The sequence below is a fragment of the Bactrocera oleae genome, chromosome 6 (assembly GCF_042242935.1).
Source record: "Bactrocera oleae isolate idBacOlea1 chromosome 6, idBacOlea1, whole genome shotgun sequence".
Classification (NCBI taxonomy): Eukaryota; Metazoa; Arthropoda; class Insecta; order Diptera; family Tephritidae; genus Bactrocera; species Bactrocera oleae.
Genome location: NC_091540.1, coordinates 39,017,128 through 39,041,406, shown reverse-complemented (window position 1 = coordinate 39,041,406; position 24,279 = coordinate 39,017,128). Strand labels below are relative to the sequence as shown.

Genomic DNA, 24,279 nt, shown 5'->3' with positions numbered 1-24,279 from the left:
AACTGTACAACTTTATTGTTGCTTTCGAATATAAATTTTTTGAGAAGAGAGCAGAGCTGAAGTTTAGCGAACTGCGAAGCGGCGTATGGAAGACGACTACTATTTATTGACTATATCCTTATAAATATATTAACGAATTTAATATTCATAACATACGAAGTAAGAAACAAAGAAATATTTAAAGTAAATATAATAGAAACGAAAATTAAAATTCTTAACTTGAAACGATACCAAAGCTAACTGAAGAGTACTAAAACTAAAAAAAGCTGTATTATCCTATAACACAAACGTATATATATACATATGAGTGCTTTAATAATTTAACATTTTAACTTTGGATATTTAAAATAGGTTTTTTTATATAAACGATAATTGTTACACCAATATACCATAGAAATATTAACAAGTTATTCAGAAGAAAGAGTTAAACTTGAAGTATCCAATGAATGGCACGCTTTTGAGGAAACCAGAACGATTATTAAATTTCAATTTAGTGATAATACAATCATTAAAAAAAAATTTGCATTTTATTAAATGAACATCCTTCCCTTATTCACAAAAAACTATTTTTGAACTTACTAAGATCAAATTTAAAATACATAACTACTACTAAATAAACTACAAAATGATGCTGAAAGATATACTAAAACGTTTCGAGGTTTAAGCTGTCGTTTTGGACCAAGAAACTGTTAAACAAAAACACGCCAAAACACATTGTAAATAAGAATATAAATACATACTAGCAAATATATGAGTAAACGTAATAAACGATGCCATTTCCAACGAAATGTAAATACTTTCAGATTAAGTATTATGATACTTTTGAGCACTGATCTTAGGTGAGTACACAGAAGTTTCAGTTTTCATGTTTATTTAAATTTTTTACAAAAGTACAAAAAAATTTCCTAAATCTGTAACTAATTTGACAGCTAACATTTCATAAAGTAAATACACACCTAAATTACTAATTTGGATAATATTACTCAACTACATACACTTTATTTCGAGCCTATAACACCTGTCAGAGTCGGTCGCATTCCAATGCGCCACTTCAGCGATGTGCCTGCTGGGCTTCAGAAATAGCGTCAACTCTTCGTTAAGGCTCAGCGGTGAGAATTTACTGACCACTACGGCTTTAGTGGCACTGCGATAACGTTCGGCTAGCGGTAGCTCATGGTCATCGCCGAAGCTGCGACCTCGTTGATCAGGCCACTCATTTGTCTCGACCACCTTCTTGACTGCATCATCAATTATGCGATAACTTGGCTGTTTGTATGGGCTGAAGCCAAGCTTTTTACATATTTGACGCACCTCTTTCACATCTGGTGGACTATTACGCGGGAAACATTTTGTATGCCACACGCCATAGGACTGCTCGATCACCTGACCGAATTGTGGTAATTGCTTGTGTTTGCTAGGTTGGGAGATAGAAAGGTAGTAAATTGTATAAAGATCCGTGTTATTAACCGTAGCTTACATTTGCGGTGGCTTAGTGAAGCCGGCCTTTTGCGTTATCAGCTCTTGTGGGAATTCGAGGCCCACACAATATTTCTCATCTTCGCCATTCGGACAGTCAGGCTCTTTATCGCAAACAAAGTCACGTGGCACACATTCCCTTGAGGAACTGAAAAATTAATGATTTTTAATCAATCATCGCATAAATTAATACAATATTGGAGAGTAATTCACGAAATACAACAAAATTTAAAAGACAAACAAAAGTGTAGCAGTGGATCAGTAGTTATTTTATAAGCAACAGAACATTTAACTCTCTCTGTGAACCGATATGAGGGTGATATATATGATCGATTTTCTATTACATAAGTAACACAGCTTCAGGGCCAACGAGAAAGGGAAAATTCGGCAAAGCTGTTGCCGCATTGGAAATTTACAACATTTCCTTGGGAGATGGTCATGGACAGGGCTACGATAATAATAGTAATAAGAAGGAGCACAAAATCACGTCCAACGTAAAAATAAGTATATAGTTCTTTCGCCCTATGGTGCCCACACGCTTAATTTGGCTGGCGTCGACTCGGCTGAATGCTGTCCTCGAGAAACACTTCACTGTGTTCCTAATAGAAGGTGGTCTGCCATAATCTGTGCCGTCAAGCCATTGGCGAAAAATCTTCCCAGATTGATAAACGCTTTGAACCTTATAATAGAAACTCATCAGAACGTTGATAGAATTTTGAAATTCATGAGCAAATTTGGGTGCGTTTTGATGGCCTCAATATGATTTAAAATTGTCAACATAGAAAGCCTTCTTGTGGATTTGCAATTTCTGTCCGACCAATAAAAAGTAATTTATACTGAAAACAAAATTGTTGCCAAGAATTTAAAGCATGTCGAGACGATTTTACTATCACCAAGAAAAAAAACACGAAAACGACCTACATGAAGAAGTGGATTAAACTTGCAGTAAAGAAGAAATTCAGAAGAAATCGTTCTCATTTCTCTGGCAGTTCCATGATATGAATGAAGATAAACTCAACGCAGCTGCAAAAAATGTTGTAAAAAAGTATTCCGTGGATGTATCTGATAAGTTATCCAATGAAGCTATTTACCTCAGACACATTTACGATACAAATTTTGAAACCCGTCTTACTCCATTCAACTTATTGAACGTTATCAATGTTCGAAAATTAGGAAGACCTTTCCCAATTATTTGCATCGCCTTAAAAATATTTTGGACTTTACCAGTCTCTGTTTTAAATGCGGAACGTTCGCTTAGTGCTTTAGCAAGGATCCAAATTTTGCATCGGTCGTGCTCGTCACTGGTTAAGATTTCAGGATTAACTATAGGCAGAATTATCGCAGACGTTGGATTTCCATTTTATTTTTGAAACATTCGCTGTCGCCAAAGCTCGAAAAGCTCCCTTCTAAGCTCCAAATAATTGAAAATTTCAGAAACTTAATTATGATAGTCAACATATTTTAAAATAACCGTTTTTCATTAGTTAGACCGATAAATAAATGTTTGAAACAGATGTTTCTGTCTTGTCATTACTGTCAAGTCTTTCAATCCCTATATTCGGAGTGTATGAATGAATATAATCTGAAAAAATAATTGTCAAAATTATGCTGATAAACTTTCAGACTCTAAGAACAAATACTTGTAAGAGTGTCAAGTTAGGCTATTCCGTAATCATATGGATACGTTTTCGGATACCTTTGGAAATTATAGTGAAGAACGGAGATAGGGGTTCCGGTACACAAAATATCAAGGCTCATAAAAGGAGTTTTTATAAGTAAAACATATGTTTTCGAAATTTTTCTCTCTATTTAGCAGAGATCTTATATTACAAAAATAAAGAAGTAATTTAAAGTTTTGAAACATTCGTTACTTACGCGCCACATGGAAAATGACTCGAGGTACAATTACAAATCGCTGGACTTTCATCACTTTTGTCCCAGCAGTTGCGTATGCCATCGCATATTTTCTTAGGATCTGTGGCTCTAAAAATATTTATTAGCTATTAATAATCTGCAAATTAATTTCAACTTACTGCAGATATGTGTAACAGGAACAAAGAGTAGGTTCATCAGTCAGGTCATCACAGTCGGCTATGTGATCGCAAAATTTCGTCTTTGGTATGCACTTGTATGTAGACCTACATTTCATCTCCGATGGCTGGCAAACTGCATATTTCCAAAAAAATTTAATAACAATAATACAAAACTGTAATAAGCTAGGTGTTGTATTTTAAAGGTATGATAAGCTTTTTCCACGATATATTTCATGATTTTGATTTCTTAAATATATTATCATGCCTCCACAATAAAATTAAAGTTAAGATTAAGAGTGCCCTAGTGTTTGAACTTTGCTGATGCTGAACTTCGAGATGTTGGTGTTTTTAGGCCAAACACGAATATTAAGCATTTCCAAGTTTTAAGTTTCATTGGTTTCAAAAACGACTTTCCGTGATAAAGTTGTAATGCAACCCTCCCCGACTAACATACTCAGAAGAAACTAATTATTTTAAATAAATACATTTACTGAAAGTTTTCTTCCATAAAACTTTCATAGAGTAAAAGATCACTTCGCAGTAAAGTTAATAATATAGGGTCTCCTCATTCAGTTTAGAACCAACAGTGTAAAGTTGTGGAATACTTTAAGTCCGGTTTTTGAACTTTTTAATATATCCCCTTAATAACCTCCGAATCATTCCACTTGAACTTAAGATCCATAAGAAATTTTCTTTGCAATATGCAGTTAGCCGATAGTTCTTCAGGTCGGAATATTAGACTCCTTTGGCCTTTAACTCCAATCTTTGACTATAAATAATTTCACCAACCTTTTTTACGCCCAATACACATTTCTTTATCTTCATCAGCTCCATCATGACAGTCGTTCATTCCGTTACAGATTTGTTCCTCTTCTAAACAATCTCCGAGTGTGCAACGAAAAGTGCTACAGACCGGTGCCCCGTTAGAATGCTCACATTTCGGTTGATCTATAAGAGGGGTGAATAAACAACATTATAACATTTAAATACACATATTTGGATCCCAGCCGACCTATTAATTTCTGTATAGCACCGTAAACTTTTTCTAGGGTTCGCAAAGCAAATGAATCCTTAAAGCTGTAGCAATTCGTATTATTGTAGTCGAATAAAGCCATTGGGAACCAGCCGGAATCTGATTGTCGACATGCCAAAATGCCTTGATCGACAGGTTCGACAGCTGTGTGACTAACGCCCTTCTTGCCGAATTGTGTGCATGTTGTGAAGCGAGAGATTGTCGACCCCATCGAGTCATTGCTGTTATCAAAATCTTCATTTAGCGCAATTTCCTCTGATAAGCTTGCAAAATCCTCATCGCTCAATCCAAGCCCCTCGGTTAATTGTGTTGGTGGTTTATTTGCCACTAGACGAAAACACGATGTATCCGATACTGTACAAAGAGCATCATTTCGTTCCTCAATAGCGGATACCGCTTTTATACGACCAGTCTGTTCGTCGTGTAAAATGGCAATGCATTGGTAAGACTCATCAGCCTCGTCTTTGGCACTGTAAGTAATAGTTTAACGCTCTATATCAACTTAGAAATTATCTTAGTGATGCTTACAAGTCAGGTAAGAACGTCGGCAATACATGGTGTGTAAAACGGACCGGTTTTTCTAAATGGTACAGCAGGACATCGCTCTTGGGCACCTGCTCAAAACAATCGACCCGTTGTATCTGTTCGTGAGCGCTTTTGTGGCGTAGACTTTTCGTTTTGCTACCACCCAACAGAACAGCAATATAATTGGCATTGAATCTACAAAGATCAATAGAAATGTAAATTTTTTTTTTCAATTAAAATAAAAAACTTAATCACCTAACACCATAATGACAAGACTCGTGTACCAACACCCAATATTTATCAACCAAGGCGCCAACGCACCACAGCCGCCCATCGACGTACACATCAACTACCCACGGCCAGTGTAACTCCACCACAGCCTCATGCAATTTATTATCTATCAAAAGTGACATATTTTTACGGCTTTCTATTAAACCGTTTAACTTGTCGAGCACTTCGTCTTTCTTTTTCACCATAAACAGTGTTGATGGCGGTGGTACGAAGACGTTCGGCTTTCCATGTGTTTCTAAATCCGGCTTCAGAACAGATAAAGGCAAGTCTGTTGGCGATAGTTCCTCTCCCGCACTTACGGTCTTAATTGGCTCCACTTTATAAGCTTTGGCTTCACATTCCACGAAGAGACCGAAGCACTCATCCTTCACACGTTCAATGAATTGAGTGCGAGCTTTGAATGCATGATCCTTTACACGAAATTGACGTTCGACATCGGAGAAATGGTGATTGTCCTCTGCTATGGCAGAGAAGTGTGTACGCAAATTTTTAGATTTCTTTTGGATATCCGGATGAATGGGTACTATGGAGTCGTGCGTAATGAGTTTAGTTGTGTTATAGAATTTTAGACTTTTGAAACCAAGCTGTGCGCATACATTTACTGCTGTCGTGACAATTGGTTCCGAGAAGGGAATCTCATGAGAGCACACCACACGCCATTTACCATGACTATTACGAGAAAATATGCCGACATTATTCAAAACGGGTCGCCTATCGGTGTCCAAAACGATTTGCTTGCCATTCGTTAGAGCAACTATGAAGCAAAAAAAATTATCAAGGTATAGTGTACACACCTTTATAAACTTTATAACTGAAGATGGAGATTACTCACAGCAGTCCTTTTCATCTTCCTTAAAAGCGCAGTCGATACCATCGTCACAACGTTTTTGGAGCGGCACACAAGTTTTCGAAAGTGGACACAGGAATTCACTGTCATTGCAATCGCCTAAAATATATTTATATATAACTCTCCTTATATACCATACATGCACACATATGTAGATGTACATGTAATACTTACCACAATTCTCTTCATCTGTCAAGTCCTCACAGTCAGCCTTTCCATCACAAATGAGTATATTTAGAGATCCTTTTAAATAGTCACGGCAAGTACAGGACTCCTCATCCGTGCCATCTTCGCAGTCTAAAATTCGATCGCATCGATTTGCCAACTCCACAATTTGCGGTATTCTAAAAGTTAAACGGCAAAAACGTTAATCGAAAATTTACACGTCTTTAATTACAGGTTATTTACAGCGGAATATATTATTGTAGATCGACATCTCTTACAATCTTTGCCTCAATTAGGGTTTTAATTTGTAAGAAATAACCTAGTCTAATGCTATAAGACAATTGCCTGAACTCAGAGACTTTTATACTCTCGTAACATCTCGCTTGCTTGTATTATCTAAAACTAGTAGCGTATATGTAGGTAAGATATAGAGGTATCAAAGATAGATATATCTTAAAGATCAGGATGCAAAATTGGAATTCCGTCTGTCTGTACGTCCGTCGGCTCATGTAAGTGATAACCCGTGTAAAAACTGAGATATCTTGAAAAAACTGGGTACAAGTGTTCCATTGCTCTCTGAGGAGGTTGGTATTGCAGATAGGTGAAATCGGCCCATTGCTGCGTCCACAAAATTCCCTTAAGCGAAAATTACAATGCCACAAATTAAATTACAAAAGTGAAATTTGGTACAGAGGATCACAGTAAAGAGGTACATTTAAAATTAAAAACTCTAATAACTCTAAAGCTTTTTGAAAAGTGGGCGTAACACCGTCCTATAAAAGAAATAACATTCATATGCGTATCTTACAAACTGCTGAAACTGATCAACCAAACTTTGTAGAAACAGTTTTGTCTGATATTTCATAATTCAGTGTGAAAATGGGTAGAAATCAGATATTAACCCATACAAAGGATATATTCAAAACTATTAAAAGTGTGATAACTCTCTAAATCAAACGCCATACAGATAGTACAGAGGGTTGCATGAGAATTGGTTAAAACTCCATTAATTTTAACAAAATTTTATAAATAAAATTGCTTTGGCAATTTTATGACACACAATGTATAAAATCTGGCTACTTCGCATATGACATAATTTTTAATTGCATGAGATATTTTCACATCACAACTGATAAATCAAGCATCAATGGAGATATCACAATGGAACTTTGTACAAATAGTTTATCCAAAGTGTACCCCTTCTCATCTAAAAATTGCCGAAATCTATAATAATTTTCAAGCCCTCATATACCGAACTTAGAGACCTCAATGCCAATGGCTGACTTTATAAAGAAAATATAGGTTCATTTGTAAGACTTCTGAATGAAATAAGGAGGGCATCTTTCTTGATAATAATGTGCCAAAAATCGGTAAAATCAGTTCAGTACGCCTAGCGACCAAACTTGTAATAATAAATTTCGAACTTCCGCTAGACAATATACCTAACATAACGATCATTATCTTAGATATTGTAACAAAATTAAGTGAAGTCGTATGATGGATACAATGCAGTTCGGAGCCCGCCGTAGCTCTATATATAATATAATGATTTTCATTATTCCGGATGATACTGATATTATTTATCGATCAATGTGTGAGTAATATTAACAAAATATATATATACTGTCAGCTTTACTTTAGCTCAATGCCAAAAATATACGAAATCGACTCGAATATTCTTCTGGCCTCTATATACTTGATAATAAAGTTCGCCTCTCTGATAGACTTTGCGCTGATATAATTTAATGAGCTTGTTATTGTAGACATAAAATGGTTTGGGAACGCTAAGTAGTCTACGAGAGGTATAAAAATCATTATATTATGGTTAAGAAAAGTATGTATTTTGTCCTAAATTATAATGAGGTAATCGATGCATTCCCAACCAATTATGATGTCCACATTTTATGATTAAAAATGTTTAATGTAAAATTATAACAACGAGGAAATCTGGGAACTTACTTTCCGGCGTTGGCAAAACTTTATATTAACACTATATTTATCATAAGGTATTGTAAATAATACCTAGCGCTACATATTCGGTATATAGGGGCTTGAATAGTCACTATCCGATTTTGACAATTTTTGGTCATTAGCTGACACATCTTAAAGGCACTATTCGTGCAAAGATTTATTTTGAAAGTGAAAAAATCAGATGGAATTTAAAATTGTGGATTTCGATCGAGTAGGTTCTGAGATTTCTAAATGTGAGCGGTGCCTTGCCCATCATCCAATTTTGACACCGGTTCCTATAAAGCCATGTTATATCATCTCAAGTGTAAAATTTTATGACTGGTGTATTTATTTATTGATTTATCGCGCTTATAGTAGTTTTTAAAAGTACCATTATAAGGGCAGTGGTCGTGGTTATCATCTGATTTCATCCATTTTTACAGTGTCAATAGTGGTGCATAAGTGATTTGTCCTGAGCTATTTCAGTTATCACAGCATCATTGGTTTGGAAGATGAGTAGATTAAACCTCTTACGGGGCGGGCCACGCCCACTTTTTCAACATATTTAGCTTACAGATGACCCTTGCTACTGCGTTTCCCTGTGCCAAATTATTTTCTTTATCTTAATTTAGTACTTAGTTATGGCATTTTATATGATTTGGATTAATGGCGTTTTGTGGGCGCGACAGTTGTCCAATTACGCCCATCTACGATCGTCCAATTTTCATTACGATATCTTAATTTTTACTCAAGTTACAGCTTACACAGACAGACGAATGAACAGACAGGCATGCGGATTTCGACTCGTCTCGTCATTCTGAACACTTATATACTTGTTTACATAAATAACCCTATATCTATCTCAATTAGTTTTAGGTAATACAAACAACCGTTAGGTGAACAAAAATATTATACTCTGTAGCAAGATGTTGCAAGAATATAAAAATATTCGGATGAAGTAACCCCAACCCGGCCAAGACAGCTCAGAAGTAACTAGAGTAGAAAATTGATGGTCACAAAAATTTACTTGACTTACATACAGTGTGAAACTTCAAAGGATTGCGATATTTCAGAAACACCCTTGCTTTTTTATTTAAATGTGAGACGACCGAACACGACAAATTGCGATACACATTACCCAAGACCATGACAAAAGAAGTTACTCGTATATACATATATCCGAGAAAATACATATTATTACTATTTATACACACCTTTGACAGACGAATTTTCCCGGCATAGTAGAATTAAAAATCTTCTTAGGTCTTCTCGTAGTTGAATCATTAGATGCTTCCGAAGTTAAAGTTACATCAATTATTATTTTTTTCGATGTCTGAGTTGTATCTGGTTTGGCAGTAGTAGATAGCGTAGCATCCGTTGCATGAGTTGTAACTAAATTTTCAACATCAAACGGCGTTAACGATTCTGTTTTGATTTCAAAGGTTATCGGAATTTCAGTTGTTACTTCCGTAGAGGTCATTTCTGTTGTTTCAACTCTCACTGTTGTGCTTATAGCAACAGTGCTCATTTCTGTAGTACTGCCTACCGTAGTAGTCGTAATAGCTTCCGACGTGGTGGCAGAGGTTACGGTAGTATCTGCTACAGTCCACTGTGTGGTTTCGCTTTCTACGGTAGTGGGCTCCGCGGTACTGATTTCGATAGTTGTCGGTTTAGTGCTGTTTACTTCTGGAGCACTTGATTCTTTGATAGGGGTCTGTGCAATAGTAGTTTCTTCCACAATAGACTCTGAGCTAGTTATTTCCGTCGTACTAAACTCAGTGGAGCTTACTCTACTGGCTTTAGTATCCTCTGGAACACTTGTTCGAATTTCTGTTGTAAATACTGTTGTACTATCTTCATTTTCCTCTTCGTCCACGCGGGCCTGGCGTTCTGTTTCCGCTGCTTTGCAATGTGGGAGTGTCACCACATTTTCGGGATAATAATCACTTTCAGTTGTTGCTGTTTCATTTATGCTACTGCCGACCATATCTGGAATGAAGTTGTAAGTGCACCCTACCTCATCTTCACCACCTAAACAGTGCACAACTCGATCGCAACGCTGCTTTTTAGGTATGCAGCGTTTCCCTCCCCACACACAAATGTAACCGGGACAAGTTAACCGTGGCTGAAGTTTCGCTAGAAATTGTTTCGCCATTTCGATCCAGTCCAAGTAGAGCGCAACGCGGGTATATGCGCCGAATTCACCGGGACGCGCACAACCATTGCCGTGGCTGACAACTCCAGCCAAGTACCATTCTTCAGTATTGTTAGCACTGCGGCAGAACAAGGGACCGCCGGAATCACCCTGACAGGCATCGCGTCCACCATCAGAATCACCAGCGCAAACGTCTTCAGACCGTCTATCATCCAGTTCTGTACATTGCTTCCTTATTGGTACAACAACCTCGCGTAATTGATCACCTAAAATCGAAGAATTCAGCACTTGAATGAATTGTTTAACACTGTTACACTTTTTTCTTACTTCCAGGTCCTTTTTCACGTACAGCGCCCCAACCCACAACCGTACATAACGTGTTCTGTTCCGGTCCCCAGATCCAATCTTCGCCAACAGTAGTTCGACCCATATCGGGTAAGCATATTGGCTTCACCCAACGATTAAAATTCAGTGATTCGCTCATACGTAAAAGCGAAAGATCGTTACGCATGCTACGCCTCTCATATGCCTTATGCACAATTATATGAGATACCACTCGGATTTGAGTAGAGCTCGAAAAACTCGTTCGGCGCAACAATCCAGCGTAAATTTCATAATAATATTTATGGTAGTTTATCACACAGTGAGCAGCACTAAGAATCTATGAATGAAAATTATTATTTATAATTATACAGAATCCAAAACTTATTAATCAATAAGAGATAGGAAGAGTTCATGTATGTATGTTACAGATGTTCCTAAAAAATATTTGCAAATAAAATCAAGAATAAGTAAATAATGCTATGAAATCAATTCAATAGGGATATTGGAAGATAATCAGAATAGTCTCACCGAAATCCTATAGACTAAAAAACCATTTAACCCGCATTTTCAGAACAGTGGATTGGAAATCGGTGTTCCTTTAAAGTATAAGACTTCGGAATAACGACAAAGGAATGATTTTAATGCGAAATGTTTTACTAGCATAATATATTTCAGTATATTTTTGGGCATGATAAATGTGTACCGTTAATTTTTCAAAAATATAATGTATGAGTACTCATGTTCTTATAATTGAGTACAACGGAATACCGGTTTACTTTAAGTCCAGACCAATGAAATAAAGTATTTGGGACGTTGGTACAATAAATGGTCTAATATCCTAATTCGAAAAGTTCTTTCAAATCTAACGATAGATGCATTGGATGGTTCGATAGATGCGTTGATATTTCAGCTTAAAGCGACGAAGCTGCAAATCGAAGCATTGTATGCAAACTTTCAAAGATACCAATGCTTTCCCAAAACCACCATTTGTATCAAATTAAGCCGAAAAGAGCAAAACTTTATAACAAACCGCACAAATAATAAATGAGCGGATCTTTCCGATTCCGGCATTGCACTTTTAACTCATCAAAAAAGTTGTCGCTAATCTGCAAAGCATAGTTCGATTCTCTTATCCTTATTTGTATGTATGGAACCTATGAATTTTAATTCATTAATGTAGTTACCCAATTTTCGGAATATATTGTTCCACCACAATGAAATTTGCCATCTCTATATATGGCAACGACGAAGGGCCATTGCATTGGTGCGCTATAGCTACCTCCAACAATGCGTCCATTGAATATTCCACGCTGTTGTTGCTTCTTCATTGTTTGCGATGCCGTCATAGCTCTTGAACGTTTTCGACGAAAAGCTTTTACAGTTTTCTTCTTCACTAAACCACACATTGACGTTGAGCAATTGACATAAGCAGCCTGGTCCACGAGCTTATCGTGTGCATCCCGTTGCTGACAAGACTGAGGAAAGTGTGCCTGTCCAACTAAAGTCGGTTCAATAAAGGGGCCAGGTAATGTTATCGCACGAAAAGTCACATTCGGTGTGGCGCTGAATTCAGATTCACTAGCACAGGCTTGATTAGCCCACTTTTGAGCGTTGTTGCAAACAGGATACCATTCACCCCGATAATTGCGGAAGAGGAAACCGCTCGAACTGGACACAGCATGGGACTATTAGAAAAGAAATAAAATGTAGGGAAAATCATTTTTACTAAATCTGTGGCTCACCATATGATCCATCACATCTTTAACAATGATATTGCATTCAAGCTCGTCTCGTCCATTCAGACAATTCATGATGCCGTCACACTTTTCAGTTGCACTGTAACACATTGAAACCGTCGACCGATTGAATGCAGTATATTCTTCAGGACTGTCATAACAGGAATATATTAAATCGGAGCAACCAAAACAACCAAGTTCATCTTCACCCATCGGACAATCAGCATATCCGTCACAAATACGTTTGCTGGCCAAACGATCTATGCAACGACAAGCTGCCTCGTCACTACTGTCGGAACAGTCCACATAACCGTCACACCAAGCACTTGTTTGTATACACTCTTTGCCGCCATAACAACCTGTCTGCCCTGGCAGTGGACACTGAAAATGATCCGCATGGCCCAAATGATCAGGAATATTGGTATATGAGGCGTAAATGATATCGCTCGACAGATTTTGACCGCTCGTTCGCATCTTAAAACTTCCGTTGGAGAATCCCATCGCGTTAATATTGCTACCAAGTCCACTACCACTGGCACCGCTGGGACTATTGTTGTTTTGCATGTAAGTGCAAAAGAATTGTTGTTGCTGTTTTCTTGGTGCAGCATTCTTCGTAAACAGATTACCCATGTTACTTTGGCTACAACAAGTCACTATCTAAAGTAAAAAATACGTGCAATGGTCCAATGGGGGCTATGAAGTACTTACCCGCCAATGCCCGTACTCCCAGTTTGACCAAAGAAATTTGCCGTTGGACCAACGTTCTGAGGCAAAAAGAAAAAACCATTTGGCGTGTTGAAACTCATAGGACCGCTAGTATAGCTGACTGGCATGCCTTGGAAGTATGATGACCACATAGGGTGCTGATTACTTACGCGAAAATTGGCAGGGGTTAAGTAAAAGCATATAGGTATGGTAGGCATACCGAAATTGGGATTGTAAAGGAACTGGGCTGTAGCCTTCATTGTTTCACCGGTAACAGGAAAGCCTCCGGGGCCACGGCTTGTAAACTGCGAACTCGGTGCCGGTGTGAAAGTATCAGAAACTATGTGAGTGCCTTTGTTTTGCAAACGTCTTGCCATTTGATCACACAGCGACAGGAATTGCGCATCTGAAAATGTTTCGGTTTACACTGTAAAATCAGTGGTTGTATATATATAAAAAAACATACCGTGGAAAGCATTTGTGTTTGCTGAATTCAGTTTGGCACCAAATTTCATCATAGACTCTATATTTCCTATCTCGAATGTATCAATCAATTCATCCCGCCGATGTTGTACCATTGAGTTCTTACGAAATAGATCCTCCCAAACTTTAGGATCATATGGTGTACTTGTGGATGTGGTAGCATTCTTATTGTTTGGCCAAGTAATATCTTGTCCTATGGGTTTAAAACTGTGGTGGTCCTCAGAGCTGTCAAGCATATTCTCCACACTGGAAGGATAATCCAGTAGATGTGAGCCATTGTTACCGCTTATACGTTCCTGTTCAAGGTCCTGTATGGGTTTTAGCGTTGTAACACAGTCCCCGCCATAAGTTATTGTAACGTTTGTGGTATTAGTGAGCGTAACCGTTTGATTCATTACCAGGTGGGGTGTTGGCTCACGAGGAAGTGTTGTGGTTGAAACGTCAAATTTGTATTGATCATAGGAATTGTTTTCTTCTTCAATTATTGAGTCGTATTTCAATTTGCGCAACTTATCTTCTTCTTTTTCAACAGCTTCCGTTACCTCTTCCAATTCTTCAAATATATCGCGTGTCGACGTCGAAGCGGTCCTTGTTGAGGACGCAGTTACAATATTGTCATCGTTACCATCAATAATCCAACTGATTCTATGGGGTTTGTCTTCTATTTTCATTGTTGATTGCGATGTAGCTTTCATAGTTGTTTCTTCATTTTGGTTTTCATCTAAAATCCAGGTTACTTTATCTGTGCTCCTGAATGTTGATTCTTCAGATAAACTGAACTGTGTCGTATTCGTAAGCTTATCTTTTAGTTCTTCATCTTCTTCGTGATGTCCATCTATTATCCAACTAATCTTTTCAGGTTTATCATCTACAGTCATCTTTGTTGCTTGCGTTGTAGCAGAGGTATGCTCAACAAATTCAGTGGTAAAATTTTTTTTCAACGGTTTCGCACTAGTCTCGGGTATTACTGGCTTATCTCCGGGTATTGTTTCATTATCACTTTCAAAACCATCTAAAATCCAGCTTATTTTATGTGATTCATTTTCTGTGTGGGTAAAACTTGTATCGTTATGATTCTTCGGTGCTTCCGTCTGTGCGCTTTCGGTTCCATGATCTGTACTATTAGGCAAATTTTTGTTCAAAGTCACAGTTGTTTGAGTACTATCTAAGACAGCAAGTGAAACTTTCTTGTCTGTGGTTGTTTTTGGCAAAATACTTGGTGTTGTTCCATTTGTACTTTCCTTTGTAGCGTCTTTATTTGGAAAATTATCGCCTTGTCCATCTATTATCCAACTAAAATGAATTTGTTCCTCGTCGTCCTTAGTACTAGAATTTTGATACGCAACGCCACCTTCTTTCGTCACAGTAGTTAAGCTGGACTCCGTTTTTGAAGTGATTTCTTCATGGCTGTTATCGTCCTTGTGAACATCTTCTTTGAGTTCATTGGACTCTTTTGAATCCGAACTTTTGCTCCGTGTATGTGTTTCTTCATTATCGTTAAATATCTCTTTCATTTTTTCCATTTTCTCACTGATTTCTTTAGCTAAGTAGTACAGTTTTAAAAATGCAACCATGCAACTGCTAGTCTTTACTGACTCTTTTTTGCAACGAAAGTATTCCTTCTCTAATTTATCCAACTCCTTACGAGTTCGCTTGTCTCGCACTTTTGTAAACAGACTATCGAAGTTGGGACTACGCTCTAAAAATACAGGATCCAACATGTCAGGCAGAGTTCTACGATGTCGATGGTCCGAAACTGGAGGATGCAAATGCTGGACGTCTAAACTTGGATAATACTTATTGGTTATTTTATGTTCATAGTTGGAAGTCGGACCATCAGCGGCTCGAATTCCTCCATCTCGAGGTAAATCAACAAAGGGTGAATTATTTTGTATTTTTTGATGTTCCAAACTCAATGTGTCAAAAGTATGATCCTTACCTGGGTGCAATCGAGAAAGTGTATGCATACATTATACTTGAAGGTGCGCATCCATAAATTTTTAAAACTTACCGCCTCTATCAAGCCTTATTGCATGATAAACCAGGATTAGGAACAGCACCATCAATGTTATTCCAGATATGGCGAGTATTTGAAATAGAAAAGTCTTTAAACATTTTCTTTGAGATCTTGGACAGAACACATCAATATCTATAATCAACAAATTATTGTATTAAAATGGAAACATACAAAAATTTTATTTTAATGACAAATACTAGTCTAAAGTTCGGGTACAACCAAACATTTTATACTCTCACAATTTGCAAAGATCAAAGATGGGGAAATACTTTCAGGTATTGCAAAACTTTATGTAATATTAAAAATAAAAAATGTTACATAAAAACTCACAATTCGTTACTTGACGAAATCCTGAAAGGATTACAATCACATTTGGGGTATTATTAACTTATGTATGCTATAAATATATTACAAGTCTTAGACTCACTTACTTTGATTACTACAGCTTAATGGCAGAAAGATTTATATTAAAATCAACCAATTTAACTCAAATGAGATATATTGTACATACATATGTACATATGTATAAATTCAATATACTCGTATTTGGTATATGAGGGAATGTCAGCCAAAGAAACAGTTAACATAATAATAATTACATGTCTACTAAATTTCATTAAAATTGCATTAACTTTTGACATGACTCAAGTTTACGCGAGAACATATTTTCACAAAATTTTATGAAGATAACTCTCGATTGTAGTGTAAGGCAGCTGGCGAAATTCGTACAACGAATTCACATATTTTCTGCAATAAGTATAGTATACATAAATATAATATGTTGCATAAGAAATCAATATTCATAATGCGAAAGTATCAATGGATTACAATCTAATTTGGATTCTTATTCACATGTATTATAGGTCATAGATAAAATTAGTTTCATTACTATATTTTTATAGTATTGTAATAATATATATTTTATATTATATAATATATTAGGGTTATGGGGTTTAGGTCAAGGTATAGACCGATTTCATTCAAATTCAGCGTTACGCCATATAATTTTTAAGAAAACTTTTCCAATTATTTTCAATATGTGTGTTACATATGCACCGACATAAACGCTTTAAAATCCGATAGAAAATACAACCTCCCTACTACACTGATTGCATTAACGCATTACTCTGGTATTCTCGGAAACATGTTTCCATGCAATTTTAGTTAGTCTGCTAGAATAAAAAAATTATATGTAGTAATTGGCAACAGGAGTAATTCGTGAATCCCCTTCACATATTTCCGGCATAAACTATAGCTTATCCAGTATTATATATTAACTTAATTTCTCTAAGATATATATATATATATATATATATATTATATATATTGGCCTTTAGGCACGCGTTTTTATCCATTTTTGGCATCACCACATACTATTACCAGATAAATACAAGTATGCTGTCTGAATCTCTTCAATAATATATCTCTCAGATGGACCAATATTTTAAAAACTAAGGAGCTGCTAAAGTTATGGTCAGACATTTCGAATTTTTGGAATTGCATAAAAGCACTACTTGTGAAAAGTTATATCCCGTTATCTTCATTGGAGCTTGATTTGTTCACTTTAAAGTGAAATAATCAGATGGGTTTTAAAATTGTGTCATATAGGAAGTAGATGTCGTTGTATCCTTCTGTATTTATTGAATGAGTTATCGTGCTTTAAATAGTTTTCAACATAACCATTATATGGGAAGAGGGCGTGGTTATCACCAAATTTCACCCCTATTTTACACTGTTTAACGAAGTGCCAGCAAGTTGTGTTGATACAGCTTTAGAAGTTTGTGAGATATGTACGCTAAACCTGTTATAGAGCGGGGTCATGTCACTTTTCAAAAATCTTCAGCCCACAAGTGCCACTTACCATTTGGATCCTCTGCACCAAATAACAGTTTTATATATAATATTATAATTTGTAATAATTTCACTTTATGATCTAAGCCATTTTGTGGGCATGGCAATAGGCCGCTTACGCCCATCTGCAATACCAACCTCCCCATAGCACCAAGAAATACATGTACAAAGTATCTTCAAGATATCTTAGTTCTTTTTTCAAGTTATCGCTTGCAAAGACAGACGAGCAAACAGGCAGTCAAAAGTAATTCAGCTCGTCTCGACAAAAACGGAGGACAACGAATGGACCGTAACGGATATTGCGCAAAATGTCATACACGGAGTGCATTTGGCATTTTCCGTTGTTGTCGAAACGAAATTTAACGACACGGCAACGCTAGACCGGAAATACCGATCCAGAATAATGAACTTAAACTAACCGTTAAACAGACATAAGCTAGTTGCTTCGCTCTAAACACCATTTGACGATGGTCAATGGTGCAGTTGAAGATGAAGATAGCTTTTCAAACATCTACTGCGCGAAATGTGTTCATGTAGTGAATTATGAGAAACCCCAAATGCATTCATAGTCCGACCCTTGATATGGCCGAAATGTTTGGAACGAGAACATAAAGAAATCGACAAACTTAAAGAATTAGACGATTGAGTTTAGAGTTTGGTCATAGAGGTGAGTTTGTAGAGCTATATGACCTTACACTGGCATAACTTTTCGAGGCTGCTAAAAGACCAAGGTCAACTAATACATATGCATATTTTCTGCATATTCCCCTAAATGACGCTTATAACAAGTAACTTGGTATCAGTTAGGTATACCATCTGATGAAAATTGAACCGGACTGACAAAAAATAAAAATGTCAACGCTTTACTCAATTTTTCATTCTCGACAACAGTAGTAAGCGGTCGATGAATGTAGGGTCCTCTGCTGTCAAGCGTTGTCAAGCATCTCTTTTTGCGACCTCCATTCGACGTCGGTTTTGCAAAAGATTCAGGTTTTTTGGTACGAGTCTAGTATTGACACACTTCATAAATAAAACATTAACCAAGACGCAAGATCCTCTGCTATCTCTTTGATGCCAAAACGACAGTTTTCAAATACAGTATACCTAACTTTTTCAATTGTTATAATTAACACCATTAACAGAGGTGGATGGACGACTCGCACGAAGCAAATTTTCGATGATTTCACGACCTTCACTGAATGCTTTGTGTCATTCCAATATTTCTGTTCGTGGTAAAGTAGAGTCCATTGTAAACAAAAAAATTCCAAGCAAATTCGTTGTTAAATATGTTATATATGGTAAAAATCGACAAACTTTTCGTGTCGTAAACAAACAGTAGCCAAACACTCACCAATTCACATATGGAGTGCAAACTTCACACGAACATAGGAAAAGTTATACAACTAAAAACACAAATGTTATTTCTTTGGAAATCGTGCGCAGTTTAAATGAACCAATCCGACCCAAATTTGATCAGATGGTAAAAGCTTATTTACAGAAGTACTCCGTGGAGTAATTTCCATTTTATTTACTTTTATTCACATATGTACATGCATATATTATTTGAATCCAATTTTACGTTGAATGAAATATTTAAACAGTTCTTTAGAATTAACCACAACGCTGCAGAATAAGAAATTATGGATTATATCCTTAGGGTATACATATTTCGATCAATTATATATGATTTTACACCTACCATCGGTTAATAACTTCATTTTTGACATTATTGTAGCACGCTTTATGTTATGGTATAACGGTATCCATCAATTGGGGCCCAGTGGGAACTTTATATATATTTTTGGTTCCAAAAACGGTATTAACAATCACACCCACTGTTTAGTATATCATATGTGTGCGTACATGTGTATATGTAGCTATATTCATAAATTAGATATTACAAGTATTTTCGCTAACTTTCCAATTTTTGTTTTTTTTTTTACATGCATATATATTTTTTTTAATTTTCACTTTTTTATCCACATTTCACGACACCGCAATCAATTTTAATAGCATAATAAAAATATGATTGCTAAACATGTTCATTGCATGTTAATGATAGAAGTGTATCATGTTACAATGCCGTCACAAGGATCGAATCACACTTTCATAACAAATTCGAATTTTTATTCACAACACACGCTTCATAAGCCAATATATACATATGTGTATAGAATGGCAAGCACACATGTATGTATCCTTTTGTGTATGTAATCCAATGAAAGGTAATCCGAAACCGCATAAGCTCCAGCAATTATAATTTGATTGTCGCGACTACTCCGAAGAACAAAATGCAACGAACGACCGATCACTTCCGTTTGATGAACGCGTCGAGACTGTGGCCGTCACTGGCTCGCGTCTCTGCTTTTCAACCAATGCGGAAAGTGGAACGGTGCTACAATCCACGGGGAAACGACCCAATTTGACCGACTTGATTTTGCTACACCACCGAATTTCACTAGTAATTAATGAAATGCAAAAAAAATTTGCCTGCTTTTTACTTTTGGACACATGTTTTGTCGAGGTAAGCGATAAAAATTGACAATATTCTTGTATTGTCGAGTTGTTCAAGTGGTGTTGTTATGCATTTGCCCAAGAGAAATACCTACGTAAACAAAAATATATATAACATAAATCAGGAAACTCAGTTACATGTGTTTGCGTTTTTCATTGCGGAAAATTTTGTTTTCGTAAGCTAAGGGCACGGAGTGCGTTCCAAAATTATGCCTCTACGCACCGTGGCAAAATTTCGGGGTTACTTGGGTGCAATGCTCCACTGCGTTGTCAACACTTCAAAAATGCTGCGAGTTAGTTGTTCTAAAATTGCCGCTAAAATTTTGAAAAAACTTACACAAACTCTATATATATTGACATATCTACATAGATCTGTACCTAGAAGCATGTATATACTTTAAATATTATTACACATACTTTTTACGTATGTTACAGTTTTTGAATTGAAGGTCAAAATATGTCATGTGCTATTTTAAAGGCTTCCCTAAAAAAAAATTAATAAAACAGATATATAAATATTTTGGATAAAAACTAAACTTTCAACCATGTTTTATTAGCTTTGAAGAGCAATATATAATACAACAAATACAAGTACACGGTCATGATTATAGATGTAATGAAAGCACATAAGGAAACGTCGGAGACTCTATATAGTATATACATTTACCATATTAATGATCAGCGCGACGAGCTACGTCAGACATACATACATACGCGTTGTTACATACTTATATATATATATGGTATATATATATAATATACATATGTGTATATAGAAATATATCAGTAACAATTTAAACTTGCACATTATAGGGTACAATCGAAAACTATTAATATATAATAAATAAATTTGCCAATAAGATCCATAACAGAAATTTAAAACATGGCATAAACACCTATTGCACAGAAAAAATAAATAGAATTGCCTTTACAACTTTTAGAGCTCACCTTCCGGAGCCAACCCACCCATGATTTTTTTCAGAAAGCATTTTTTCGCGAAGCATCAACAATTTACATAGTTTGGGCCAACAACTCAAAATTATTTAAACACACACAGTAAAACTAAATTCAGCAACAACCATACCAATCTAAATCGATCCGATTAAACAATTCCTAAATAATTCGAACAGCAATAGATACAATGGACAGTTTAACGATAACAATAGAGGAAACAAATAAGGAAGTTCTAAGTTCGGGTGTAACCAAACATTTAATACTCTCGCAACTTGAAAGGCTCAAATACCAGGGAAATGCCTTCATGTGTTGGCAAAATTGTATACTAGAGGAAGTATTGATCCGATTCAACCAATTTTTGACACAAAAACATACTATTATCGAAAGTTTCATTTATTTATTTTATTATATTGATTGATTGATTAATTTTGAGGTATGCTCCGCGACCTGCGGTCTATTGTGCCCTCCCCTAAGTCATATCGTGTCATCTAGGCCCAGCATATTGATAAATTCCAAAATTCTGCTGGCTGCTAGTGAGGCGATACAATCCCTGTGTGGAAACATGGATCCCAGGGCCTTGATTCTGCGTCTGCAGACTGCTGTGCAGCTCATCAGCAGATGTTCGGGGGTTTCCGGCTCTATGTCGCAGAACCGGCAGTTTGCAGAAGAGGCTATGCCCATGTTAAAGAGATGTCTCTTGAGCCTGCAGTGGCCGGTGTAGAACGCTACCAGTAGCCGGAATTTGTTCCTTGGGAGATTAATTATGGCATTGAACCGCTTGAGGTCGTAACCCCCCATTAGCAGTCTGGCATGGTGCATGCCCTAGAGTTGTTGCCAGTGTATCTCCCTGTCTGCTCTTTCCTCCCTGCGGAGGAGCTCTTTGATGGTATGTGGACCAACCGCTAAGTATGGTTCCGGCCCTACCATTCTTGTAGAGGCTGCAGAGCGAGCTAACTCGTCGGCTAGTTCGTTCCCAGCTATACCCCTATGGCCAGGCACCCAAATAAGGTGCACTCGGTTGTGCTCAGATAGGCTGTTCAGCCGTTCTATACACTCCATCACTAGGAGAGATCTGACCTCATAGGCAGAGATCGCTCTTAGTGCCAACTGACTAACGCTGAGTATAGCGATACTTTTATTGCGATAGTTGCGTTGGAGATTTATTCCTACACACCGACTTATAGCATAGACCTCGGCTTGGAAAATGCTAGGGAAACATCCCATGGGAATGGAGAGTTTGGTGCTTGGCCCAGCGACCCCTGCACCAATCCCCTCCTCCGTTTTCGACCCGTCGGTGTACCACTTGATGGTGCAACCCTTTAGCAGCAGGTCTAGTGAAGAGTCCTTCCACTCAGATTTGCTGCCAAGGGTTACTTGGAACTTCCTGCTGAAGTTTACAACTTTGGTAATGCTATCCCTTGGGAGAAGGGCTAGTGGTATTTCCTCACTTAGCTCTTTCATCTGCTGGGATGAGATTACCTTCCCTTTGCCAGCTCCCTCTGCTGTCATTTGGAGCAGAGTTCGTTTGGCAGTCTGTTTGATTACCAGGTGTAGCGGTGAAAATTCTAGCATGACCTCCAGTGCTGCGGTCGGACACGTTCGCATTGCTCCCGACGCGCAGATGCAGGCAAGTCTTTGCAGCTTCGACAGTTTAAGTCCTACCGAAGTCTGCGATGTTTTCGAACCCCACGATACCGCTCCATACGTGATAATCGGTCTCACAATCATGGTGTACATCCACCTGATAGTCCTTGGGGAGCACCCCCAGGATTTTCCAGCAAGTCGGTTGCACACCATGAGTGCTTTTGTAGCTTTGGTTAGGGTCTGGTCCACGTGCTGATTCCATCGCAATGTGGAATCCAGCGTGAGTCCCAGATACTTGACCGTGCTGGACATCTCAACCACTCTGCCGTCCAGGGATATATTCCTGAGGCCCGGCAGTGACCTCCGTCTGGTGAAGGGAATGATTGTAGTTTTAGCGGGGTTGATGTTTAAGCCAACCCCCCTACACCATCCCTTTGCCAGTCCCAATCCCCTCTGAACGATATCACAGAGTGTGTCTTCAAATTTTCCCCTAGCTAAGATAACAATGTCATCCGCATATCCCTGACAGCGGATTCCATTGCTAGTCAGCCGCTCAAGGAGGTCGTCTACAACTAGGCTCCAAAGTAGGGGGGATAGCACTCCGCCCTGTGGGCAACCTCTTGTTGTTCCAAAAAAAGTCAACTATAGGCACTGGGGTCCACATATTCAGTGCCTAGGGGCTTGAACAGTTTTCGTTCGATTTAGACATTATTCACGCAAAGTTTTACCCCGATGCAATCATTGTTGTTTGATTTGCATAGTGGAAAGTGCAAGAATCAGATGGAATTTAAAATGGTGTAATATGGGAAATAGGCGTGGTTGTAATCCGATTTCGCCCATTTTCGCACTATAACATAGAAATATGAGAAGAATCTTATGAATTCGGTTAAGCAGATCCCAAGATATGGGTTTTTACCTAAAAGTGGGCGGTGCCACGCCCACTGTCTAATTTTGAACGCGGTTCCTATAAAGTCATCTCATACCATCCCTGAGATAAAATTTAATGTCTCTGGCGTGTTTAGTGCTTGATTTATCGCGCTTTTAGTAGTTTTTAACAGCACCGTTATATGGCAAGTGGGCTGAGTTGCCACTCGATTTCACTCATTTTCACACTGTCGATAGAGGTGCTAAAAATATTTGTTCTTAGTGAATTTTGTTATTATAGCTATAGCGGTTTAGGAGATATGCACATTAAAAAAAATTTAACTGCAGATGCCCCTCCCTAATGTGATCCTGAATACCAAATAACAGTCTTGTATCTTATTGTATAGCTTAGTTATGGCAATTTATTTGTTTTTGCTCAATGGCGTTTTGTGGGCGTGGCATTGGTCCGATTATGCCCATCTGCAATACCAACCCTCTTACAGTACCAAGTTTCATAAAGATATCTCAATTTTTACTCAAGTTACAGCTTGCACAGACAGACGGACGAACTGTTAGGTGAACAAAGCTATTATATTCTGTAGCATCATGTTGCGAGAGTATAAAAATAATTTGATTAGACCTTATTTCACCAGTTATGAGAATATTCATAATATACCAAGCCAAAATCGACGATGAAACATTTCAAAATTTTTCAATAGAAATCGGCAAACCATTCGATAGTAGTAGTAGTATAAATTATCCTGAAAACAGT

The 24,279-nt window shown here is 37.4% G+C and overlaps 1 protein-coding gene across 1 annotated transcript; it reads right to left on the bottom strand.

The window, feature by feature from the left end:
- Positions 1-811: 811 nt before the first annotated feature.
- ndl (serine protease nudel) lies at positions 812-19,946 on the bottom strand. The gene is made up of 18 exons (XM_070110873.1): positions 19,291-19,946; positions 15,735-15,872; positions 13,707-15,662; positions 13,244-13,646; positions 12,542-13,175; positions 11,984-12,484; positions 10,803-11,136; positions 9,535-10,741; positions 6,380-6,549; positions 6,191-6,304; positions 5,323-6,112; positions 5,071-5,262; positions 4,522-5,012; positions 4,299-4,457; positions 3,510-3,642; positions 3,352-3,459; positions 1,478-1,624; positions 812-1,414 (listed from the first exon to the last, which is right to left on the bottom strand). The coding sequence occupies exons 1-18, from the start codon at positions 19,316-19,318 to the stop codon at positions 988-990; spliced, it is 7,932 nt and encodes a 2,643-aa protein (XP_069966974.1). The 5' UTR covers positions 19,319-19,946; the 3' UTR covers positions 812-987.
- Positions 19,947-24,279: the final 4,333 nt, after the last annotated feature.